At 33.4% G+C, this 28,000-nt stretch overlaps 2 protein-coding genes across 2 annotated transcripts; one reads left to right on the top strand and one right to left on the bottom strand.

The window, feature by feature from the left end:
• The first annotated feature begins 5,073 nt into the window (after positions 1-5,073).
• On the top strand, positions 5,074-12,378 carry LOC132727656 (uncharacterized). Its single transcript, XM_060713224.1, has 2 exons — positions 5,074-5,203; positions 10,114-12,378. The coding sequence occupies exon 2, from the start codon at positions 10,121-10,123 to the stop codon at positions 11,870-11,872; it is 1,752 nt and encodes a 583-aa protein (XP_060569207.1). The 5' UTR covers positions 5,074-5,203; positions 10,114-10,120; the 3' UTR covers positions 11,873-12,378.
• Positions 12,379-16,815: 4,437 nt separating this feature from the next.
• LOC132727659 (WD repeat-containing protein 55-like) lies at positions 16,816-26,407 on the bottom strand. The gene is made up of 8 exons (XM_060713225.1): positions 26,302-26,407; positions 24,718-24,836; positions 22,045-22,230; positions 21,404-21,476; positions 20,679-20,785; positions 20,090-20,189; positions 18,845-19,014; positions 16,816-17,198 (listed from the first exon to the last, which is right to left on the bottom strand). Exons 1-8 carry the CDS (start codon positions 26,302-26,304, stop codon positions 16,835-16,837), a joined length of 1,122 nt encoding a protein of 373 aa, XP_060569208.1. The 5' UTR covers positions 26,305-26,407; the 3' UTR covers positions 16,816-16,834.
• Between the last annotated feature and the right edge of the window lie 1,593 nt (positions 26,408-28,000).

Raw genomic sequence — 28,000 nt, 5'->3', positions numbered from 1 at the left:
TCCTTTTGGTTGCCATGGCAACCAGATTTCTGCATGGAATGAAATTCTTTGAACAACTTTGGAAGCCCTTCACCCAAGGAACAATCCTGCCAAGTTTGGTTGAAATTGGACAAGTGGTTTTTCACAAGAAGATTTTTTAAGTTCACTATATAATCTATATAACACACACACACACACACGAACAAACACACACACACACACACACACACACAGGTGAATCGCTATATGCCACCGCATCGCAGATGCTGCGGTGGCATAAAAAAGTAACACGCAATTTCTATAAATAGTAGCATGCAATTTCATTACATAGTAACACGCAATTCTTAAAATAGAAACACGCAATTCTAAAAATAGAAACACGGAATTCTATAAAATTTAATAGTAACACGCATTTCTAAAAATAGTAACAGGCAATTCTATAAATAGTAACATGCAATTCTAAAAATAGAAACACTCAATTCTAAAAATAGAAACACAAAATTTCTATAAATAGTAACACGCAATTTCTAAAAATAGGAACACGCAATTCTAAAAATAGTAACACGCAATTCTAAAATTAGAAACACGCAATTTCTATAAATAGAAACATGCAATTCTAAAAAAAGAAACACGCAATTCTAAAAATAGAAACACGCAATTCTAAAAATAGTACAGGCAATTCTAAAAATAGAAACAGGCAATTCTAAAAATAGTAACAGGCAATTCTAAAAATAGTAACACACAATTCTAAAAATAGAAACACGCAATTCTAAAAATAGAAACACGCAATTTCTTTCTATAAATAGTAACACGCAATTTCTAAAAATAGAAACAGGCAATTCTAAGAATAGAAACTTGCAATTCTAAAAATAGAAACAGCAATTTTTATAAATAGAAACACGCAATTCTATAAATAGAATCAAGCAATTCTATCATTAGAAACACGCAATTCTATAAATAGTGACACACAATGTTTGTTTGTTTGTTTGTTTAATTTTACGCCTTTTTCCAACAGTATTTGAGTCATATAGGCGGGTAGTTTCCTAACCATCGTTCCTGGAGAGTTACACAAGTACTAGACTACCTTCCTCCGCGCTAAACTACCAAAGCATCTCTCGGGGATCGAACCCACGCCAGAGAGGTACCTGAATTAGAAGTCATCGACTCTAACCCCTCGACCACGGAGGCGGTACAAATAGTGACACACAATTCTATAAATAGTAACACACAATTTTAAAAATAGAAACACGCAATTTCTAAAAATAGAAACACCTAATTCTATAAATAGTAACATGCAATTCTAAAAATAGAAATAAGCAATTCTAAAAATAGAAACATGCAATTCAAAAAATAGTAACACGCAATTCTAAAAATAGTGACACGCAATTCTAAAAATAGTAACGCACAATTCTAAAAATAGGAACACGCAATTTCTAAATATAGAAACACCTAATTCTATAAATAGTAACATGTAATTCTAAAAATAGAAACACGCAATTCTAAAAAAGGAAACCTGCAATTCTAAAAATAATAACACGCAAAGAGCCCAAGCAAATTTGGGTTTGATAAACAACAAGGTCTGGTCCTTAACAGTCAGTTACCGCCAAAACAATGAAAATTTCAATAATTTGACCTTCAAAGACAATGTCATTAATGAGTGAAGGTCAAGGGCTTTCGGTATATTTTTAACAGTTATCTCTGAAGATTATTGTGTTCAAGTTTCAAGACAATCCATTCAAAAATAACAAAGTTACAGCCAATAATAGCCAAAAAAATGAATATTTCAATAATTTGACCTTCAAAGTCAAGGTCATTTATGAGTGAAGGTCAAGGTCTGTCTAGTTATTTTTAAGGGATATCCCTGAAGATAATTATGTTCAAGTTTGAAGACAATCCATTCAAATATAACAAAGTTACAGCCAATAATAGCAAAAAAAAAATGAAAATTTCAATAATTTGACCTTCAAAGTCAAGGTCATTTATGAGTGAAGGTCAAGGTCTGGCTGTTTTTTTTAAGGGATATCCTTGAAGATTATTATGTTCAAGTTTGAAGACAATCCATTCAAAAATAACAAAGTTACAGCCAATAACAGCATGAACAAGCAAAAATTTGACTTTTAACCTTGAAGGTCAAGGTCATTTATGGATGAAGGTCAAGGTTAGTGTGGTCTACTGAAAGGTCTTGTCCCAAGGGTTGTTGTGGCCAAGTATGAAGACAATACACCAAGAAATAAAAAAGTTATGATCCAGGTACAAGTATGTGGACGTTACGCCGACCAGACTATAACAATACCTCTAATTTTTTTTTCAAAAAAAAAAAAGTCGAGCTAAAAATGAACAAAGGGCAATTACTCCAAAATTAGGCAAGGCAGAGTTATTGTGTTTTTGCACTGCACATTTAGTCAATGACATTTATCTACCCACAAAGTTTCATGCTGATATCTCTTATAGATTTAAAGTTATGTCCCAGACAAAGCTCAAAGTATAACAAGAACGTGTTTGTTAAACACAAATGCCCCCAGCTCAGATTCTTGTCAGTAGCAATATTTCAAAAAATGATTACCCATTCACTCAGTTATGGACAGAAACATTGCCAAAAAATTGTAAACACAAGTTATATAGCTTGAAAGAGTCATGGCATTTTGTAATTGTGAAATATATAAGTTGCCAAGTCATTGCTATGACTTGTGAAGTGATAAATATTCAACTTTATCAAATATATATAAATGTAAGAAATCTATACTTGGCACCATTGACCTTGACCCACTGACACCTATAGAGTATCATGCAAGTTATCTTCCTACAAAATATGAAATACACCTGTCAATAAATAAAGGCTGTATGGGCAAAAATGTTAAAATACAATTTGATGACCTTGATCAAATTGACCCCTAACTCCTTCCAAAGGAATAATACCATGCAAGTTATCTTCCCACCAAATATGAAATAAATCTGTCAATAAATAAAGGCTGTATGGGCAAAAGTGTAAAAATCTATTTTTAGCACTTGTGACCTTGACCCAACTGACCCCTAACTCCATAGTAAGAATAACATGCAAGTTATCTTCCTACCAAATATGAAATATATTTGTCAATTAATAAAGGCTGTATGTGCAAAAGTGTAAAAATATATTTTTAGCACTAGTGACCTTGACACACTGATCCCTAACTCAATCAAAAGGATGAATACCATGCAAGTTATCTTCCTACCATATATGAAATATATCTGTCAATAAATAAAGGCTGTATGAGCAAAAGTGTAAAAATCTATTTTTAGCACTGGTGACCTTTACCCAACTGACCACTAACTCCATCAAGTTTTATGTTCCTATCAATTATAAATGGCATCTGTCAATAGAATATGGTTAATACACATGTAAAAATGTAAAAATCTATTTTTAACATTGCTGACCTTGACATTGGTGACATTGACCTTGACCCAAATGACCCCTTACTATACCCAAAGGAGGACCTCCCTTGGCATGTTTGTAATAAACATGAAAGACATCAACCAAATAATAAAGGCTGTATGAGCAAAAATATTTGAATTAATTTTCTAAACCAGTGACCTTGACCCTTGAGACCACTTACTCAACAAAAAATTAGAGGACCATTAAAAGTTTCTACCAACCAAATATGCAAGATATCATTAAATAAATTAAGCAATTAAGAGAAATTTACGATAAATCCAACTTGTCGGAAAAGGTTAACCAGACAAGGCCCTATTTTCAAAGTGAAAAAAGGGAAATAACTGGGAAATTGACACAGTTATATACTTTGGCAATATCATGTACTTTGTATTGATAAGTAAGTGTGGAAATTATGAAGCCATTAGTATATACATGTATAGATATTTCCAACTTGCCGTTTTAGGTTAACCATTATTCATTTTCTAAATTCTAAGTGCTGAAAAGGGCAATAACTTGGTAAATATGGAAGCCATAGTTATGTAACTTGACCAGATCATGTACTTTGTATTGATTAGTAAGTGTGTAAACTAAGAAGCTATTGGTACAGGTAGAACTTAAGAAAAATCCAACTTGCCGTTCTAGGTTAACCTCGTATGGACAGACAGAGGGACGAACGGTTCAATTACTATATGCACTGGGGCATAAAAATGAACAAAGGACTAGGCAAGGCAGAGTTACAGTAATTGTGCATTGCACATCTACCCAATGAGATCTATCTACTTACAAAGTTTCAGGCTGATATTTCTTATAGTCCCAGACAAAGTTCAAAGTGTCAAAATAAACAAAGGGCCATAACTCCAAAATTAGGCAAGGCAGAGTTATGGTTCTTTTACTCTGCACTTCTACCCAATGAGATCTATCTACCTACAAAGTTTCATGTTGATACCTCTTGTTGTTACAAAGTTATGTCCCGGACAAGAAAAGAGGACGGACGGACAGACAAATGGACAGAGCAACAACAATATGCTCACCTTTCAGGAGCATAAAAATCAGGACATTTTTATTTATTTATTTTTTTTTTTTTTTTGGGGGGGGGGGGGGTTACGTCACATCGACACAGTATAGGTCATATCGCGACGTTCCAGCTTTACTGGTGGAGGAAGACCTCAGGTGCCCTTCCGTGCATTATTTCAGGCACGAACAGGCACCTGAGTAGAACCACCAACGTTCTGTAAGCTAGCTGGATAGCTTCCTCACATGAAAGAATCCAAAGTCCCCGATTCGAACCCACAGCGGTGAGGGGCAAGTGGTTTGAAGTCAACGACCTAACCACAGAACATTTTTATATTCTTAATGAGTTAAAATACTGATTGAAAAACAGAATGCTAAAATTTAATATACTGAAACAAAAAAGAAACTTTTTCCAAGTTTGAAATTAGATATGTTAGTACAGTTTTTCAATCCTTTTGAAACCCGATTTTTACGTTGAATAAACATATCGGGCTTTTATACCGGGATTAGCTGACCGATTTTGCAAACAAAAAGAGTTTTACAAGCTACTAAATGTATGTATTAGTGTGTACATCTAAGTTAGCCCTTGAACAACTGGCACATACTTTGCGAACGTTTCTTTTTTGGTTCAGTATAGTTTCTCGCACACTACACACTTTATCTATGAAATAAATGACTGGTTTAAACTTGTAACTTTACAATGTTATCAGTGTTATAAAACAAGGACAGTTAAAAAGAGCAAAGTCCACGTATACAACATTTACATTTGGAAAGTGTGAGACAATCTGAGCGTTACAATTCAAGGTACAATAATTTAATTAAATATTTCAATGTCTACAAAAAAAAACTCTCTCACAACTAGTGAGTATTATTATTTTATAAAGTTTTTTAAAAAATGAAGTTCAATTAAATATACATACATGTATATTTTGATACACAAAGTCATGGCATTTAAAAACTTCTGAACTGGGTTATTTTTTCATGCCTTTTAATTAATTTATATTTGTAATCAGACCCGTCAGTGTACAGAGCACTTCACTTTTCTCTTGCACTCTAATATAATTCAATAAAATCAACATAGAAAAGAAGGGGTATAATTCTGTAAATGGGATTAGCAGACTCACAAGAATTTCAAGTTTGAAGTGAATTTCCATTTTTTTAGGTTATAATATAATTTTAGGATTAAAAGCAATTCTGAAAATTTGGCACAGCATAGTTAAGGTTGGGGCCTATGGGTTGTAGATTTATTGGTTGGATTCTATTTTGGCATAAAAGGTCAATCTCACCTTTACGTTTTAGCTTTCAAACCTTTTAGATTTTGGCCCAAAAAATTAATATTAATGAAATGCCCAAGACCAATGCTAAAATCTATGAAGTTTGAGTGCCAAGCCCATTGGTTGTCAAGTTATTAGTCGAAAACCATTTTGACAAGAAGTCTACATTCAGGATAAAAAAGTAGTTTTCATCTTTAGTACTTTTTAAAAAAAAAATTGTCCTTTTTACTGATATGAAATGCAAACAAGAAGGCCATGATGGCCCTGAGTCGCTCACCAGAAACAACTGCTTTTCAGTGTTGGAATGTCAATATATTTAATTTGAGGATAGAAATAAACAATAGTTTGAAGAAATACCATGGCCTTGGGCATTTAAGCTTGAAATAGCTTAAATGCGGCTAATCAAATTAATATGAGCAATATTGATAAAAGACTACCTAAGAATGCTACAAAGTTTGGTGATCATCTATCAATTATTTCAGTAGGAAATGATGTTCGAAGGTTTCTTCTATTTTAAGCTTTAGTGGCCCCTAAAAGGGGCTAATCAAATTAATATAAGCAAACTTGATAAAAGAGTACCCAAGAATGCTACAGAAAAAGTTTGGTGATCATCCATCAATTGGTTCTGAAGAAGAAGATGTTTAAAGGTTTTTCTATTTTTAGCTTTTAGGGGCCAATCAAATTAACGCCCGCAAACTTGACAAAAGATTACCCAAAAATGCTACAGACAAGGTTTGGTGATCATCCATCAATTAGTTCTGTAGGAGAAGATGTTTAAAGGTTTTTCTGTTTTTAGCTTTAGCGGCCCCTAAAAGGGGCCAATCAAATTAATGTGAGCAAACTTGATAAAAGATTACCCAAAAATGCTACAGACAAAAATTAGTGATCATCCATCTGTTAGTTCTGTAGCAATAGACGTTTAAATGTATATCTTTTTTTTAATTTTAGCTGCCCTTAAAAGGGGCCAATCAAAATAATATGAGCAAACTTGATAAAAGACTACTGAACAATGCTACATACAATGTTTGGTGATCATCCATCCATTAGTTCTCTTAAGAAATAGACATTTAAAGGTATTTCTATTTTTAGCTTAAGTGGCCCCTTAAAGGGCCAATCAAATTCATATGAGCAAACTTGATAAAACACTACCCAAAAATGCTACAGACAAAGTTTGGTGATCATCCATCAATTAGTTCTCTAGAAATAGACATTTAACGGTATTTCTATTTTTAGCTTTATGTTGCCCATAAAAGGGGCAAATCAAATTAATATGAGCAAACTTGATAAAACACTACCAGAGAATGCTACCGACAAAGTTTGGTGATCATCCACCAATTAGCTCTGTGGGAGAAGACATTTAAAGGTTTTTTCTATTTTTAGCCCTAGAGACCCCTAAAAGGGGCCAATCAAAATAATATGAGTAAACTTGATATAAAAGACTACCAAAAAAATGCTACAGACAAAGTTTGGTGATCATCCATCAATTATGTCTGTAGAAGAAGATATCTAAAGATTTTTTTTATTTTTAGCTATAGCGGCCCTAAAAGGGGCAAATCAAATTAATATGAGCAAACTTGATAAAACACTACCCAAGAATGCTACAGACAAAATTTGGTGATAGCCCTAGAGACCCCTAAAAGGGGCCAATCAAAATAATATTAGCAAACTTGATAAAAGACTACCTAAGAATGCTACAGACAAAGTTTGGTGATCATCCATCAATTAGTTCTGTAGAAATAGACGTTTAAAGGTTTTTCTATTTTTAGCTATATAGCGGCCCCTAAAAGGGGCCAATCAAATTCATATAAAGACTACATAAGAATGCTACAGACAAAGTTTGGAGACCATCCATCCATTATTTCTATAGAAGAAGATGTTGAAAGGTTTTTCTATTTTTAGCCCTAAAAACCCCTGAAAGGGGCCAATCAAATTAATATGAGCAAACTTGATAAGATAACTTAAGAGTTTAAACTGATGCACATGTGAAGCTTACGGGCCAAGAGCATAAGGGTTGTTAAGTTATTAGTCAGAAGCCAAGGGCCCATTGATTTTCGAGTTATTGGTCAGAAACTGTTTTTACAGCCAGGGTTAATGTGACCTTAAACTTTGACCATGCAACCCGAAAATCAAGAGGTCATCTGCTGCATAAGACAAATGCCCTGTTCGAGCGCAAAGGGCTCATTGATTATCTAGATATTGGTCAAAAACAATTCTGACCTTCAAGGTCAATGTTACCTTTACCTTTGACCCTGCAATCAAAAGCTATAAAGGTCATGCACTGACCAAGACCAATGTGCCTATGAAGTCTGAAGATGAAGGGCCCATGATTTGTTGAGTAACTGGTCAGAAACCATTTTGGCATGCAAGGTCAATGTGACCTTGACTTCTGAGTCATTGACATCAAAATTAAATGGAATATTCTACTGCCAAACACCAACGCTCCTATCAGGTTTGTCATGTCAAGTCAAGTTGTTGGTCAAAAATTAAATGTTGACTGCCGAGTTATTTGAAATAGATTTGGCATAAAATGTCAATCTGATATTAAACTTTGAGCCCTCGACCCCTAAATTGTTATTTTCAAAAGCTAATGCACCTTTCAAGTTTAAGGGTAATGGGCCCATGGTTCTCAAGTAATTGCTCAGAAAATGAATGTAGAATGGACCAACTAATTGACAGTCCAACTAATATCATGCTGCAAAATAATATTGCTCTACTTTGAAGAGGTGCATAAAATATTAGCAAAAACAGGTATTTACCATATTAAGTAATCTTCCAACTTTGGCATTTTTTATTAAAAATTTTAGCAAATTCTATATTTCTGTTTTCATATGAAGAAACAAAAACAATTAAGGCATTATGTCAAATAAAATTGTAACAATTGTCTTCTTGGTGGGTAGGAAAGGGGGCTCTATCCATATAAATTACTTAATTCAACTATGTTAATTTATACATACACTATGACATAGCATTAGATAATAAACAATATAATATTCTACATGACTGCAAAATATACTTTTGAAAGCTAACATGTAATGTACCAATTAAACCATTATTTTAAATTCTAAAATTTTTTTTTTTACAAAAACAGTAATAAATGAAGATAAACATAATACATTGATGCCCCCCCACCTTCCACTTTTTTGTCTTTGGAAGGACAACATATTAGCAGAACAGCTTGATAGATGGACAGATAAAGGCAAATCTATATCACCCCTCCATGTGGAGGCGGCATGCATAAAAGCTTTTCATAACAAGAAATGTCGAACCACACATATGCCCCACTTTCTAGCCCTTGACTCATACTATTGGTAATTTTGTTATAGAAACATGCTATAAATGGGTACCTGGAATTGTTCAGTTAAGGAATAAAGAAAAATAATGACCTACTAGTTATAACCAATCAGTATGTGAAATAAAAAAAACCTTGACCTTTGATCTAGTGACCACATTATGACTAATCAATATGTGAAATATGAACACTTTGTGATAAAAAGTTTTTAAGGTAATCAGTGGTAACCGTTCTTGTGACCTTGACCTTTTAACTAGTGATCCCAAAACCATAAGGGGACATCTACTAAATATGACCAATCAATATGTGGAACATAAAGACTTGTATAAAGATAGTAATAGATAAGGTCAAGATAATGAGGGGAAACCATTCTGACAATTAAGGCTCCAGTGACCTTGACCTTTAAAATAGTGACCCCAAAATGTTAATGGGTCATCTTTACAAATGGTCAACCAATATGTGAAATATAAAGACTTTGTGATAAATAAATAATTTTCAAGAAAATGAGTGGAAACTATCCTGACACTTAAGGCACCTCTGACCTTGACCTTTGACCTAGTTATCCCAAACTCAATAAGGGTCATCTACTACTTATGACCAATCAGTATGTGAAATACAAAGACTTTGTGAAAAATAGCTTTCAAGACTCTGATTGGAAATCATTCAGACATGCAAGGCCCATGGGGCATTGACTTTTGACCTATTGGCCACAAAATCATTAGGGGTCATCTACTAGTTATGACTAATCATTATGTTAAAAATAAAGACTTTGTGATAAGTAGCTTTCAAAATAATGAAAGGAAACCATTCTGACATTTAAGGCCCCTGTGACCTTTACCTTTGACCTAGTAATTCCAAAATCAATAGGGGTCATCTACAAGTAATGATGTTTAAAACATGCAATACATAGTAATCTATAGATATTATCAAGAACTTGGTAAATGTGGACTTTTCCCATCTAATCCGTTAGTACAAACAAACTTTTACCGTTATAGTTTCATGGTACACTACCCAACACAATAGATTAGTCAACCTATTGACCTTATTTTCAAATCTGTAACTGTAACAATTTGTTTGTTCCTAGGGAATAGCTGGGAAAACCCTAAATATTCTTAATTCAGGAGTTAGTCTATTATTATAATACATTTTAGTTAAAACATGGCAGTCCCAGGAAAGAAAGCATCAAAACAATTTTCATCATCGACAACATACATGGCATCAGATGAAGATCTTCAAATTTACTGCCAGCCTTGTGACGAGGAAGGAACTAGACTCCCTGCCCACGGTTACTGCACTGACTGCAAGGAACACCTTTGCAAGACATGCTTTATAGCACATAAAAAAAATAGGCTTTCAAAACATCATAAACTTCAGGATGCTATGAATATGCCTCAAGTTTTGCAACAACGCTCAAAATCCATCCATACAGGTCAGTCTAATTTCCTGACCACACCCTGTCTTAAACATCCACAAGAAATGATCAAGTTCTACTGTCATGATCATGTGGAATTTCTATGCAGTGTTTGTGTTACCCTTGCACATCAAGCTACTTCCTGCAATGTCAACTATATACCAGACATTTCTGGTGATATAATAGACAGCAAAGAATATCTAGTTATCTTGAATGCAGTAAATACCACTTCTGACAAATTTCAACAGATATTAAAAGATGTCAAGAACATGACACACAAATCAAACAGCTCTCTCAAAGAATCATTGGCAGAAATCAAAAAGTTTCGACAAGAAATCAACCAAAGACTAGATGAACTTGAGAGACAGGCTGAAGATGCAGCTAAAGTCATAGAACAAGAAAACAACAAACATCTGAAAGCAGTAGAAACAACATGTGAAGATATAACCAAATCTCTGAAGATATCCACAGATAAAATCAAACAACTCAACACATCTAAACAATCTGACAAACTCTTCATGGAACTCAAACTTGCTGAGAAAACAATGAAAGATATGGAGGAAAAAGAAATAAAACTTTCTTCATACGATATCAAAGAGCACAACTTTAAAGCAAATGTGGCAATATTAACCAACCTTAAAGCAGAGAAGTCTTTTGGTACATTGACACAGAGAACTTTAAATAAAGAAGCTCTACCCATACAAATACAGTCTAGACAATCTTTACATGAGGGTGAAATCTGTGTGAAGACATCAAAAGATAGAACCAGATGCTGTATAACAGGAATGACTCTGCTGACTCCTGATCTTCTTATCATCACTGATTACAATAACAATGCTTTAAAGATGGTGGATACCAGCAGTCAATCTGTGTATGATCAACTACAACTAGAAAGTGAACCATGGAATATCACCACAGTAACCAGTACTGACCTTGCTGTCACAATTTATGACAGACAGACAATACAGTTTATATCAATCTCATCAAACAAACTCATAAAGGAGCACACTGTGAAGGTTAGTAGAGACTGTTATGGTATAAGCTGTTACCAAGGTAAACTTGTTGTGTCATTTGTTGATCCTGCAAAACTTCAGATCCTTGATATGAATGGCACAATACTGACAACAATTGATGGAAAAAATATTTTCAAAGATCCACTGTATATCACAAGTAACAGAAGTTCTATCTATGTATCTGACAGTGGCATGAAGGCAGTGACAAGATTAAACTGGCAGGGTGAAGTGATAGGTAGTTATAGTGGTATAAGTAATCCTGCGGGAATGTCACTGTCAGATGATGGTACTGTTTTTGTCTGTGATAATAAGAGAAATGTTATAGAAGAGATATCAGGAGATTGTTCTAGAGGAAAGGTGGTGTTGAAGAATCTGAAAAATCCATATGCTATATGCTGGTGTGAGGAAACAAAGAAGCTGTATTACAGTGGTGGGGAAAATGATGGGCAATATGACAACTTTCTTCACACCTATAAACTATCATAAACTTGAGCAAAATGTTTAGTTATTTTGACTATATCTAAACACATACTATATATGCTTACATAGGCACTTAAATCCAATATAGCAATACTTTTCTATGAAGTGACTTTAAAATAAGAAATTAAGAATAAATATATGTCATCAGATTTAAGCTTATTTACTAAGGCAATGTTTCATTACTGTGATTCTCAAAGTCCCCATAATTCAGTGCTTTTCATAAAAATTGGGTTTTTTTATTGCCAATTTTCAAAAGGCCCTGGTCCAGTCACAAGAAACCAGAAAAGACAATGTGTTTGTTAAGGAGTCATTGTAGTCATATACCACTGAAGATCAACATAATAGTGAATACACCTTACCAGCTTTTCTGGATAACTAACCAGTAATGATCAATTTCTATGCAAGTGAGTAACTACTAATCCTATGTGATTTCTGAATCAGTGGTGGGAGATATATGACCATTAGACTCAATTTGAGTGACCAGTTGTCATGGAGAAATAACTCCTCCCCTGAGGATGGTACCGGAGACCTTTAATTACTAATCAGATGCTTTCCATTTGGAGCTAAGTGAGCAGACAAAACTTAACCAATGATTAAACCCGTAACCTGCCAAATATGTATAATGGACTTTTCCAGCTTTTAGTTTTGGAACTGTTCATTATCAATTATGGGGATATCAGGACAAAAATTTATAATTACTGTGAAATCATTAATAATCGTGGGGGATTAATTTTTCGTGGATTTTGTGGTTCAGGTAACCCAGGAAATCAAGTCACGACGAACAAATTGTGCCCAAGATAATGTTAAGTAACATAAACAGCACCAAAAATGCTATCAGTGGTGCGAAGTTGGTACATCGTCTGTAGACAAACTGTGTGCTTACCTACGATTTTCTTGTACATTGAATCAAAGATAAACATAGATCGGATACTTAACCAACTAATGAGTTTTTGTTATGAATCTTCTGTTGTTTGGTCAGGTGGAAACACATTAACTTGCACGTGTCAACAATTTCATAGCACAAATTAGGGATATTGTTTGTATCATGTTTTATCGAATTTTGAAATTAACGAAGTTTCGGCCCCATAATTTTTTTACCTTGAAATTGAAATCCAAAAATTTACGACTCCACAAAATTGCCTTTTTGCCGGGAAACCACGAAAATTAATGCCCTCGAATTAAAACTAGAACTGCCACTGTCATGGCGTGAATACCCCCGCATACCACTTTGTCAGAATCAACAGTGGCCATTTAGAACTCAAGGACAACCACCCTGCCAAATCTGAGGTTACTAAGGCCATTTTTATAATTTTATATTTTGGTTTACTGATTTTTTTCCAAAAAAAAAAGGTAGGGTCGGCGGCGGGGAAAAAAAAAGGTTTTTATATTTTAATGCCTTGAAGTTCGTTTTCCGGACTGTATTAATGTTATACATATATACAGCACTTACTAGAGATATGAAATGAAATACAATCGTCGATTGTCTATTCCACAGATTGTTTATAAAGCCAGTGCATTGCTAAGATATGTATTCTCTATGCTTCAAATGTGAAAATTTTAAAATATAGTTTTTTTCAGTCAAGGCCCCTGTGACCTTGACCTTTGACCCAGTGACCTCAAAATCAATAGGAGTCTTCTACTAATCATGACTAACCTCCATGCCAAATATGAAGACTGTGGGTCAAAGGAATCTCAAGTTATTGGGCGGACAAGGTTTTTTTAAGTCAAGGTCCCTGTGACCTTGACCTTTGATCCAGTGAACTCAAAATCAATAGGGGTCATCTACTAATCATGACTTACCTCCATGCCAAATATGAAGACTGGGCCTAAGGAATCTCAAGTTATTGGGCGGACAAGTTTTTTTAGTCAAGGCCCCTGTGACCTTGACCTTTGACCCAGTGACCCTAAAATATATAGGGGTCATCTTATAATCATGACTAACCTCCATGCCAAATATGAAGACTGTGGGTAAAGGGAATCTCAAGTTACTGCCCTGGACAAGGTTTTTTTAGTCAAGGCTCCTGTGACCTTGACCTTTGACCTCAAAATCAATAGGGGTCATCTACTTATCATGACTAACCTCCATGCCAAATATGAAGACTGTGGGCCAAAGGAATCTCAAGTTATTGGGCGGACAAGCTTTTTTAAGTCAAGGTCTCTGTGACCTTGACCTTTGACCCAGTGACCCCAAAATCAACAGGGGTCATCTACTAATCATGCCTAACCTCAATGCCAAATATGAAGACTGTGGGCCGCAGGATTTTCAAGTTATTGGGCGGACAAGTTTATAGGATTATGATTTGTTAGTTTAGTGTATAGAATTTTTTTTTAGTTTGATTGCCTTGGAAGCTATAACCTTATTCAAACACTCTGGCATCTGTTGCTGGAACCAACCAGTATATGGCAATAAATATAGTTTCTTGTTCAAGGAAACAACGGCTTGCCCCTCACAGGGTTTGAACCCAACTAGTTGGCAATCTTTAGATTACTAGTCTGACGTATTAACCAGTTGGCCACGCTGCCACTTTAAATGACCTTTAATGATTTGTTGGACAAAAAGAAAGATAATGTAAAGAACAAGAGCCATCGCCGGGTGGGGGCAACGCTTGACTTTTTACTTACTTTTTCTAAAAGCAAACAAAGAAATCTTTGAACAAAACATAATGTTTCCTTTTTATTAATTTAATCCGTCTGTCTTGTCACATTAGTTTTGTTCATATATATATCAGGTTATGTAATCATTACATAATATTGTATAATATTAATACTCAAGAAGTTAATCATATATAATCTTCACGATATATTTAATAAATATTAAGGGTTTAAACTTTAACTTAGATTTAAGTTTATTTTAAAGTTTAATTATATCAAACATGCTTTGTTTTGTTGACATTTCATTCTTATCATGCACTAGTTTAATGTTGATTATAATTGTACTGAGTAACTTTGAAGAACTTAATGATCAGTAATTAACTTAGCATGGCCTAAGACTCTTTATCTACAACAAAGAATGTTTCTACTTCACTTACACTGAACTTTAAACTTAGTGAGATACATATTGTTAATTAAGCATTTGCATGATTCATAATTATATGTTTGTAAATATGTTTAGTTGATATTAGTAACTAGTTTTTTTGTTACAAATAATATTTTGCAAAACTTTATTATTTTTATAATCATGGTCAAAATGATACTGTTGCAAAATTTTCCTGAATCATAATCTATTTTTAGGATAAATATATAAAGCCCTTATGAGCTCTGATTGGCTAAAATTCCTAGACCAATCAGAGCAGTTCTGCATTTTACTGGTTCCACACAAAGTTCTGATTCCCAGTAGTGTGCATAAATACAGGAACTTTACACAATTTTGTTATTTGCTGCTAATTTTAGGACAAGTAAAATCTCTAAAATCTCTCTATTAGGTTAATTAATTAATTAATTAATTTATTTTAGGCACTTTGGTATCTAAATAAACCTTAGAGATTATCTAAAATCACTGAAACATTTTTGATAAATTTGTAAGTTATTTTAGTAATTATTTTTTACAGAATTAATTAAGATTAATTTATATCTTATCAATGTTTTAAACGGCAACCATTCTTAAATTATTAGATCTTCATTTTTGTTGACATAGATTAAAACAGGGCTTGCTACTATTCAGATTTATTAATTTAATAGCACAGAATCATTAAGGTTATTTTTCATATTTTCATTTTTGGTTTAAATCTATTACTCTGCTAGTTAATTCTGGTAATCACATTTTTGGTTTAAATATTAATAGTTTATATTACAGTACCTATTGTCAACTTGTTTAGTTTTAAGTAACTTTTAGTTTAGTGTAAACTAGAACTGTGTTCAAAGAACATGGATGCCCCCACTGACAACATATATATGGTATATAGTGAAAAAATCAACTAAGGGCCATAATTCTGTTAATTTTGGTCGCAGCAAAAACTCCTTCCTTTACTTCCATCTACACGTTAAGGTTGTTCATCCCGGGAAGTTTAAGCAAAATCTGACATCCGGTTTAAGAGGAGTTGCGTTCACAAAATTTCAATATGGTACATAGTGAAAAAATTTAAGAATGGGCCATAATTCTTTTAAATTTTGTTGCAGCAAAAATTCTTTCCTTTACTACCATCTACACATTAAGGTTGTTCATCCCTGGAAGTTTAAGCAAAATCTGTTATCTGGTTTAAGAGGAGTTGCGTTCACAAAATTTCTACATAATATATAGTGAAAAAATCAACAAAGGGCCATAATTCTGTTAAATTTGGTCGCAGCAAAAATTCCTTCCTTTACTTCCATCTGCATAATTATAAAGGTTGTTCATCCCTGGAAGTTTAAGCAAAATCTGCCATCCGGTTTAGAGGAGTTGCGTTCACAAGATTTCGAGACAGACAGACGGACGGAAAAGTGCAACGCTTTATAATCCTTCTTTGTTGGGGCATAAAAAGGGGCATAATTCTGTCAAAATGCTTGATACAGTTACCTCCTCCTGTCTACAGGTTGGGGTCATGATGGTGAACAAGTGTGCAAAGTTTCAAAGCCATATGTCAATTGACTTTGAAAATATTTGAGGTATTACAAAAACTTTTTAAGTGGTTTCGCAGATGCTCTATACAATAGCTCTACTAAGTCTTATTCTTATCGAATAGTCGAGCTAAAAATTAGTATAAATCTGTTTTCCTCAAAGCCAAAGGTCAATCAGGCAAAATTTGCTTGTAAATAAAGTGGTGAAGATTCCTGCATTTTAAAAATATGAAGACTTGCCATTTACAAGTCAGGCCGAGAAAACAGTGTTATTACCCAGTATTAAGCCCTAGATCATGGGTTATTCTACAGGTTAAGTTCAGGCCATATGTAGTATGCCAGCATACTTGGTCAAATGACTAAATCATTAGATACAAAAAGAAGATTTTGTTTAATCAATCTTTATTGACATAAATATTTTGTAAATATTCTTTTTTATTCATCATCATCACTTTCGTCATCATCACTGTCATCATCATCATCATCTTCATCATCACTATTATCACCTTCACCCTGGCCACTTGTTGAAGCACTGTTTTCATCAACAGCCATGTCAGCAAAGAAATCACCTTTATCTGAAGATTTTAGGAATTTAGTCTTGTTTCCCTTTTTAGCTCTACTTCTTACATCCACTGTTTCTTCTTTAATACTGTCAATATTCCAGAATTTTATTTTCTGATCATGTGAGCAACTTGCTAGCCATTCCGTGTCTCTGGATAGAGAGAGGTTCTCAATAGGGAAATCACCCGGGTGCTCTCCTACTACTCCTAAGAATCGATTTGGAAGAATATTTACTGCCCTGTAATGTAGAAATTTTAATTAATAATGAAATGAATATGTAATATTAACATTTGACCCCCTTTTATTTTTAAAAGATTATTTTAAATAATGGATCATCACACAGAAAAAGAAATGTTTTAAGGAAAATTGAAAGAAATTTGATGAAAATCCATTAATTGGTTAATCTTGAGAATTATTCCCCCCATACACACACTAAAATCTCAATTAACCTTTAAGTCTGGTCATGCTCTACATATGAATTCATTATTTTATGTCAGTTGAAGGTATACTGTAAAATCATTATTATTTGTGGGGCATGAATTTTCGTAGGTATGTCAATCCACGAATTTAAGATCCGATGAAATTTTATCCCAACAATTACTTCTAACCATGTCTCTATTCTATACATTTGTTGCCGCTTTTCCAGTCGATTATTTTGTTATGATGGTATACAGATGATCAGGTAAGTGACAGATTAAATCTATAAATAGTTTAGGTTTGCAATATTTAAGAAACTTGAAAGCAAAGTCGATTATATGTCCTGAATTTCGGTCGTATATACACATCACTGAGACTGCTTAGTTGTTGTAGGCTACTTGATTGTGTTATCCAGAATACTTGACATAATCGAGTAAAAATGGGAAACCAGTGCAACAATTAGAGCTAATATAAATTGTCAGTTTGCTCTTATTAATTGTGAAATCCTTGCTATTAACGTCGGAAGTTAAGTACACAAAAAATAATAATCACTAAAACGGATGAATTGTACATCCTTTTGTCGTCTTTTAGTGATCCAGTTTAAATGAATTTAAATCTGTATTTGTGCGACTGATATTCAGTAAACACCAAAGACGCTGCCGACTTTTTAATATATCCGCACAATCTTGTATTATTTACTCATATTAATTTATATGCATGTAAATTTACACAGTCCATGTGATGTTGCTTGTAGTTACTGTCAAATATAGTAGGACCGATTCAGGGTGTAAACTTTTTAAACTCCCTGGTCAAAACTTGTCAGGGGTCGTATAAATTATTCGGCGAATCACAGGGGCAGTGTGTACAATGGAGCTGCATATCATGTCATCTAGATGTGTAAATTGCAGTCAATTATCGGCATTAACTGCTATCTTTATGTTATGCCTAGAGGCAAGGATTAGATAATTGACAAGCGCTGTGTGATACGTTAAGACATGTGCATGCGTAAGTAAAAATGCCCGGCGATTAATTGTAAGATTACTTTTTATTAGGTTATTTATTTTTTTACAAGAAAATGAAAATCCACAAATTTAAGAACCGTCGAAAAGGCCCGTTTTGATAAAACCACTTAATTTCATGCCCACGAATTTAAGTGAATTCGCAGTATCTATCTCAGATTTAGAAGCCTGTTAATGGTAATGACTTAATTTATTTATATACCTCTATGGATTGCTACAGACGCAATATGGTGATGGTGCATCCATTGAAAAGATACTTATTTTTCTCTTTTTAGTTTTGACAGTGCATAGCTAAACATTTTTGCCAGATTTTCTCGAATAAACTGTTTTAGTTGATAGAATACATTTCAAAAGAAAGAATAATGAATGGAATTCGGTTCAAAATCAACAGCACAAAGGTGAGTCATCTAACACCATAAAAAATAAAGTTGTGAACCATCAAATTTACCTGATCATTCCATCACAGGAACCAGTACACACAATGTCATCTGAGATAGGTACCATACAATCTACTGACATGGGGTGACCAGGAAACCTGTCACTTATATTACCCCACTCGCCCCATGTGAAAATATTTAACTCTCCCATTCCACAACCACAGACTACCTTTTGTCCTCTCTGAAATATGAAGTAACATTTTATATAAATGGATTCTAAATTATAAGTCATATTTATTTATTATTTATCTAAAAAATTTGCACCTTTAACTGTAGATATAACTATAATTATGTTGGTATGAACTATAATTATCTATTTAAACAAATCTCTATATATTTTTCTGCTCATGACTTTTTATTCAGGCATTTCTCGGGAACATTTTTTTACAGAAACCAGAAGTAGAAAAACCTATTTTTAGCCTCTGTGACCTTGACAATCAACTAGAACCAACATTTAAATAAAGCTTAAATAGTCTTATATACAAATATATTAAAACACATATATTAATTCGAGTTTAGACTCCAATCCCTTCTTCTTAAAATCTCTTACAATCATACAAGTTACCATTTAGAATACTAATCGCTTAAACTAGATTTACCCATGCGACAACAGCAGACAAGATTAGCAGGCATTTATATGCCTTCTGATAATGGTATGCACTCTCAGCTGTTCAGTCGGTATTTTGAAATTTCTTTAAATAATGAATGCTTTTGTCTAGATTAAAAGATAGATGGTAATGTTTAAAATATTAATATTAATTTAACTGAATCATATCAAATCCTACAACCAATAGTCTTGCATTCAAAGGTTATTTTTAAGCATAGTTTCAATACATCTATGATGAAAAATCTATTTTTAGCCTCAGTGACCTTAACAATGACATCAACATTTTGTCTTAAACAATTCAATTATACAGTCAACATTGCATTAAGAGACCACTCAAGGGACTGCCAAAAAGTGGTCTCTTTATAAAGTGGTCTCTCAATAGAATTCTGGAAAATTCAAGACCTTTTATTTTACAAGTCATAGATATAATAACATCTTTTTATAATAACAAAAACGGTACAATATGATGTATGTATTACAATTTCATAATTACATTTATGCCTTTTTAAAAAAGTCATCAATATGTGTTTGTTTTTTAGTAGAAATTTGTGTACAATAAAAAAAGTCGCTTAATAAAGGTGAACGCAAGTACGCTGCCGATTGTAGGTTGAAAAATTAACTAGGACATCTATTCTTAATGTAGCATTACCTTTAATATAGCTAATGACAGAAACTCTGAATCAAACAATTCTGATTGTGTTTCCAACTTTTTTCTTCTCAAATTGAATGCTGTAAGAGTCCCTTCTCCACTAAAGTAAATATATATATATATAAGTATGACAATAATTAAAGTAAATTATCAAACAGAGATCTCAATCATGGGAAAAGATTATTTTTGGTGGTTCATGGGGAAAGTGTTGTTATATAGAGAATAATGTCCCTCTTTACAGAAATATTCTACAGGAAATAAAAAGTCCTAACATTGGGGAAATATGTTGTCCTTACATAGGGGGAAATGTGTTAGCATGCAGGGGAAAATGCCTACCAATGTCCTAACATGAAATTAAAAATATTTGTTTATCATGAACCGCATAACAGGACTTATAAGTGTTTTCATGTACATGTAACTATGTTTCAAGAGACATGGATATTTTAAGAGAACATTATGATTGATTGTGACTTTTTTTCTTTTTTTTTGCATTCAGAACAGTCCTGGACATCATGGACGTTATAGCATGTATAAAATTGTGAGCCTAGTTTAAAGCTGCAAATTAAAAGTACAGTGATAACAAAACTACCTTGTCACTAAGAGAGTTTTTTTAGCATCATCTACTGCTATGTCACTTATAAATTCCTCTGATTCCTTCACTTCCATAACAGCTTTCTGATGTCTTAGGTCCCATAACTACTGAAATACACTTAAACTTTTCATTCATTCATTTTCAAATTATCACTGTGTAGAAAATTTGAGAAATTCATTTAGATTTTTCAAGTTATGAGAATAAAATGTGATCATGAGATCTTAAAAAAAATTAAAAGCAACGAAAATGAATTTTATAAAATATTTTAACATTTTCTTAGATACATGTAGGACTTTTGGTGGGCTAACTGAAAAATTACCAGTAAAATAATTATTGTTGATCAGCTTTTTGTCAGCAAAAACAGGGTAAGAATTAAGAAATATCGGTCTAAGCAGTGTTAATTGACCATTTAACACCCGTTTCAAATTTGATGCATAGGAACTGACCACAAACCACTACAAAACACGCCTTTATCAATAGTACATGTATATATATTAATCAAACACCATAGTAAACTAATTCTACAGATTTTATTTTTGTTGGAAGAAATGATGTCTTAACTTGCTAAATTTATAAAATAGACTTCAATATCAAAATAAACTGAGATATCAACAGTATAGAGCCTGGTCATATATCACAGTTGAGCAAGATCACAAAGCTCTACACTGGTGGCAAGGGTTAATCACTCTTGATTAAACTGGTTTAGCACAGATTTCACTTACCTTTAAATGACCATCATCATCTCCTGTTACAAGAAAGTTTTCACCTGTTACTAACATACTGTATATTGGGGACCTGAAATTAAAACCAATTGTAACAGAGGGTTAAGATGGTTCTTTCATTTTTCACCGAATGCAACTACATGGCATTCACAACAACATTCACATCATACTCTACCCTTTTACACTATGTCTTATTTAAAAAAAAAAAACTTTTGGTGGCCTTTAAAATAAGAATATTGTGCCTTTTGACACTGCTGTGTAACTAAGGAGGCACAAAAAATGTGAAACGGAAAATGTTACACTTGTTGTCACTCAGGCCTATATATAACTGTTCTTTTTTGCACAAAATATATCAAAATCATGACAAATTATCTGGGTAGGACAATACTGTACATAATGAATTTATTATTGCCTGACAAGGCTTGAAGCTAACCACCAAAAACATTCTATTTAAACAATTTACAATGCACAATAAAGTTATAGACGACTTTGAACAAAAATACATGTAGGTGACTTATCATTCTGATTACAAAATTAATGGGAAATTAAAAACAATGAGTTCTTCAGTCAGAATAAAATTAGAGCCTTTTATGTGGACAACAAGAATCTAAAGCATTTATGTCAGTAAAATTCATACTCACTCATGGGCATTTTTCACTTTTCTCTTTACACTTCCAGTATTAAGGTCTATAGAGTTAAACGATTTATCTTTAGATGCAGTATGAAGTTCATCACCACTGGGAGAAAATCTTACCACACGGCATGACTTTTTATGATGTGACAATTTCATCAATTCACTATTCTCTGATGTGGAGGAGTAGGAATGTCTGTTGATAAATGAAATGTATAAAGACAACATTATTATAAAGAAATTTATTCAAAGAAAACAAAAGGCAGTTATTTTTAAGAAACTTCCTTATAGAAAACCTCCTTGAAGTAAATACACATAAAACTAACCTAAAACTGTTGTACAAAACAGTCTTAAACATTAGGAAAAATCCATTTTTATAAATTTTTATTAGAAATGTCATACATTTGTTTAGTGAAGTTTTAACAATGGATTTAGAACATGTTAAATGCTTAACAGCTGAAGACAGTAGAACTTAATGTGCAGTAATGTGTTGTAAAGGCAGCAAATGTAAACAAACTAGTATTTTGACTTCCTTATAAATACTAATTCACATGATTATCCTTACTGCCAACAAAGCAAAAGGAGCAAAGATTGTTCACCTATATGGTAAATGAGCACAATGTATTTTTTTTTTGAAACTGTAACAAGATACCAAAATATTAAAAAGTTTTTGTTAAATAAAAATGGTGGCATTTCTGAGGCAAAATGGGCCTTCAACATGTAATTTTCAGAAGAAAAGAAATGTCTTTTAGACCGACTAGTTAATGTAAATTTAGATTTGTCAATTGTTAACTATTAACCTGCTTAAAAATTGGATAAGAGCATTGCCATAGACGCTCATTATGAATTTAACTTACAGAAATGTAATGTGTGAATAGAGGCAGGGCCGGCAAAATCTCAGAAAATTGTACTTGTCCACGGACAAGTAACCTAAGAAATTTACTTGTCCGTACTCAAGGTTCACTTGTCCGTATTTATATTTTATATTTACTGCAAATGTCAATAAAGAAGAGCAATATGATTATGAACTTTCTTTCAATTTTATTAAACATTCTGTGCCATATGTTTAATAATATAATATATTATGATTGTAATATAATATATTTATAAAATATTAACGACAGTAGATTAAATTAGAATGACAGTGATGGACAAATTGTGTATATTTTACTGGAAGGAGCATTAGTCTTTTGCCAGCACTTTTTCAGTTTTCCTTGCACCCAAATTGCTCTAAAGTATTGTCTTCATATTTTTTGCACTCTGGTACCATTTCTTATTTATTCATTCATCTATATAATATTCATTTGAATCCTGTTAAAAAATCATATGTACTCTTGAGTTAGATTTGTCAAATTGATGACATCTGGCTTTTTTTAACGATATAATTATGATTGCCACAGAATGTAATATCATATACGTATATACGCTTGGTTGCAGCAGATGAATTGTGAAAATTTTGACATCATTATCATAGGCGACGATGAAACTGACATGTATATATTAACACCAGTATTAGACATTCAAAAACAAAGGCATTTTCACAAGAAATCTTTACATAAAATAAATTATAAAATGACTTTGTCCACATAAATTCAAGCAGTCAACACATAAATTCAAGCAGTCAAATCGCCGATGTGAGCGTACATATTCCCGAATGACCTGGAAAAGCTATACAATGTATTTAATTTTCATACAACACAGACAATTGTTGCAAGATTGATGCTGTATCTGCTATCTAAACAATAAATGCGCTTGAAAAGACCACAGCTTCCAAGTCAATTTTATGGCAGAATCACCGTTGCTACCGAAAATATTTTATTGCAGAAGCTTAGTCGGCAGTCATAAACCAAAACAAACATGTACCCCACATAGTGACCTTGATACGTTCAATAATTAGTTAATTGCCGCGCGCATGCAGTAACTGCATGACGTAAGGAAAACCCCAAGCCTGGTTGGTCGCTATTTATGTAAACACTTAAAATAGTAACACCCTAACATGCCCTCATGAATGACATGCTAGTTTTCGTATTAAATGTGTGATTTTCCTTCTGATTTAGATCTATTAGAAAAGAACTAGATTTTTTCTTCAGAATTCCTCTTAATTAGCCGCCGAAATTTACTTGTCCACGGACAAGTAAACTGCAGAATTTTACTTGCCCGGACCTACAATTTTACGACTCGGGCAACTCGGACAATTGATTTTGCCGGCCCTGAGAGGTCTTACCAATGAACCTGGCAGATGTTCAAAGTAATGTCATTCATTGAAAATCTACTATCAGAGCTAATTTTTTACCATAGATCTTTAAGTATAACCTTGACCTTTGAGCTACCAATTTGACACAGTCATGGTCTTTTTCAACACATGGAAGATGAATCCAAGCAAGCGTGCAAATGGGAAACAGACACAATCATGCCTCTGCCCCCCTTTCATACAAAAGCCAATCCATCTTAAAAAGACTTCATAGACAAAAAGCCTCAAGTCTAATAAACAGGAAGGATAACAACCCTCTATCAAATTTAAAGGTGGTACAACTGCCACCCTCTTGAAATTCATAGATAAAACATCAAAATAGCTTTTGCCCAGAAACTTGAATCAGAAAGTAATTAACTTGTAAACATAAGAAAATTCCATTTAATAAAAACAACCACATTTTTATTCCATATGATAAGATTGTCAACTTACAGAAATGCATCCCCTTCAATAGAACCTGAAGCAATCACATCTTTCTTTGGATGAAAACTGATGTCAACAACAATATCTGTGAAATTAATATCCTGAGGCTTTCTTTTTATATTTGTAGCCTAAGAAGAAAAAAAACAAGAGCTGTCGGTAGGACAGCATGCTCGACTATTCTTAGTGCTTGATAGTAAAAAAAATGCCTGATACAGTTACCTCCTCCTGTTTACAGGTTGGGGTCATGATGGTGAACAAGTGTGCAAAGATTCAAAGCCATATGTCAATGGACTTTGAAAATATTTGAACTATTACAAAAACTTTAACGTAAATTCTAAGTCGAAAAAGGGGCATAATTCTGTCAAAATGCTTGATAGAGTTACCTCCTCCTGTTTACAGGTTGGGGCCATGATGTTGAACAAGTGTGCAAAGTTTCAAAGCCATATGTCAATGGACTTTGAAAATATTTGAACTATTACAAAAACTTTAACGTAAATTCTAAGTCGAAAAAGGGGCATAATTCTGTCAAAATGCTTAATAGAGTTACCTCCTGCTGTCTACAGGTTGGGGTCATGATGTTGAACAAGTGTGCAAAGTTTCAAAGCCATATGTCAATGGACTTTGAAAATATTTGAACTTTTACAAAAACTTTAACGTAAATTCTAAGTCGAAAAAGGGGCATAATTCTGTCAAAATGCTTGATAGAGTTACCTCCTCCTGTCTACAGGTTGGGGTCATGATGGTGAACAAGTGTGCAAAGTTTCAAAGCCATATGTCAATGGACTTTGAAAATATTTGAACTATTACAAAAACTTTAACGTAAATTCTAAGTCGAAAAAGGGGCATAATTCTGTCAAAATACTTGATAGAGTTACCTCCTCCTGTCTACAGGTTGGGGTCATGATGGTGAACAAGTGTGGCAAAGTTTCAAAGCCATATGTCAATGGACTTTGAAAATATTTGAACTATTACAAAAACTTTAACATAAGTGGTTACGCCGACGCCGACGCTCGGGTGACTGCAATAGCTCTACTTATTCTTATCGAATAGTCGAGCTAAAAAAGAACATTTGTAGAGAAAATGATCTTACATTCTCGTGTGATTGCACAGAGATTCTGCTAGTCCTATATAAATGGTGTTGCCATTAGAAAATTTACTTCTTTTACATCTCATCTCAATAGCAGCAGAATGAATTGTACAGTCCTGAGTTTGCTTTTGACAGTGTAAAACTTGATGAAGAATATTCATGATTTTCTTTAATATTTTTAACCGATAACAAAATTTAATTTTAAATTATTTCTGTTAGGAAATAATAACATTGGAATTAAGTTCTGAGAATCATTTAATTTGAATAAAATACTTATTCAATGTATTCCAATAAAACAAATTATTTAGTCGGATAGTGATGACTATCCGAATACTATGCAAATAGTTCAATGTTGACAATTCTAAGTGTATTGAATGAAACAAAACATCATCATTCAGCAATTCCTTCTTTTTCAAAATGTTATTTATTTACTCAAGAGATGTGTTAATAATCTAAAAGCATGAAATAATAACGATTTGATTCAGAAAAAAATAACATATGTTTACCATTTTATTTGGTGGTGTTGTACCTCTTTTCTTAGGTTAAACATCTCTAAATTGTTTCCCGTTGTAGTAGGTTGGCTACATTGTGTCATCATCAGCATCTGTTTTAAAATTAGAATTCTTCCTACGCTTTTCGTTTCATTTCCGTTCTTCTTTATCAAGGTCATTAAAGAGCCAAAGTCAATTTGAGTTTGATAAACATGAAGGTCTTGTCCTTAAGAATTTTCTGTTATAATATGAAGTCAATCCTTTCAATTATAGCAAAGTTACAGCTAAAATGAAAGGGCTGCAAGCTCTGTGGTATTTTCTGATCTTTGCAATCTAAATCGTACTGTATATCTGTATGTATTTTCCTGTAAAATTATTGTAATATACTATAATTCATCTTACAGGGCACTGAGATGCAGCGACTGCGTTTAGATTTTTTACTATAACAGTTCAAGTTTGATACATACGAAATTTTGCATGACTAAAATTGAATCAAAAAGTCATTTATGTTCATTTTTTATGACAGCCACACTTTATCCTTGCATATCGTGGCTACTTCCTTAACTAGAACTGCCATTGTCATGGCGTGAATACCCCCACATACCACTTTGTCAGAAGCTTTTTTTAAGTCAAGGTCCCTGTGACCTTGAACTTTGACCCAGTGACCTCAAAATCAATAGGGGTCATCTACTAATCACAACTAACCTCCATGCCAAATATGAAGACTGTGGGTCAAAGGAATCTCAAGTTATTGGGCGGACAAGCCTTTTTTAGTCAAGGACCCTGTGACCTTGACCTTTGACCCAGTGACCTCAAAATCAATAGGAGTCATCTGCTAATCATGAATAACCTCCAAGCTAAATATGAAGACTGTGGGTCAAAGGAATCTCAAGTTACTTGGTGGACAAGCTTTTTAAAGTCAAGGCCCCTGTGACCTTGACCTTTGACTCAGTGACCCCAAAATCAATAGGGGTCATCTACTAATCATGACTAACCTCCATGCCAAATATGAAGACTGTGGGCCAAAGGAATCTCAAGTTATTGGGCGGACAAAGAAAAACCGACGGATGGACGGGGACACGTCCGGACGTCTGTACGGCCTGCCAAGCTGATTCCACTAAACCCCATTACAACTTCGTTGTGTGGGGGTATAAAAAGACACTTAAAAAATAGGTGCCTTGACTGGGATTTGAACCCCAGACCTCTCACACCCTTAACAAGCGCGTTACCCCTGCACCATGGAGAGGTCATACAAAGAAAGCCTGAATAAAATCATATAATACTAAATTTAGAATTTCCATTTCGGGTTTGTAATATTTATTAATTTTGAGGTACCGGTATTTCGTTTACAATAAACCTGTTGTTTAACATTGATGTAAATAGATTAGCGAAAATCTTCTCTCCAAAACAGTCCGCCATGTATATATTTCACTACTCACAGTCAGATTTATTTGTGTACTACGCTCTGCAGTATTTGGTCATCGACATCGCTAAAAAGAGCATTCATTGATTAAAATGATATTCATCCGTGATTCTGCATTTATTGACATTTCTTTAAGCCAACGCTACTTTTAAACTTTGTTGTAATTTGTTGGATACTTGTAACAAAATAAAAATATTTCTATCTTTTACATCGCTAGTTTTAAACTGTTTTGAAAACTACTTGTTGTTAGGTTTGTCATGAAAATTCTGTGTCAGAGACTGAATGATAAGC

The sequence above is a fragment of the Ruditapes philippinarum genome, unplaced genomic scaffold, assembly GCF_026571515.1.
Source record: "Ruditapes philippinarum isolate M1 unplaced genomic scaffold, ASM2657151v2 ctg7821_1_1_1_1, whole genome shotgun sequence".
In the NCBI taxonomy this organism is placed as follows: domain Eukaryota; kingdom Metazoa; phylum Mollusca; class Bivalvia; order Venerida; family Veneridae; genus Ruditapes; species Ruditapes philippinarum.
This window is presented reverse-complemented; position numbering and strand designations above follow the sequence as displayed.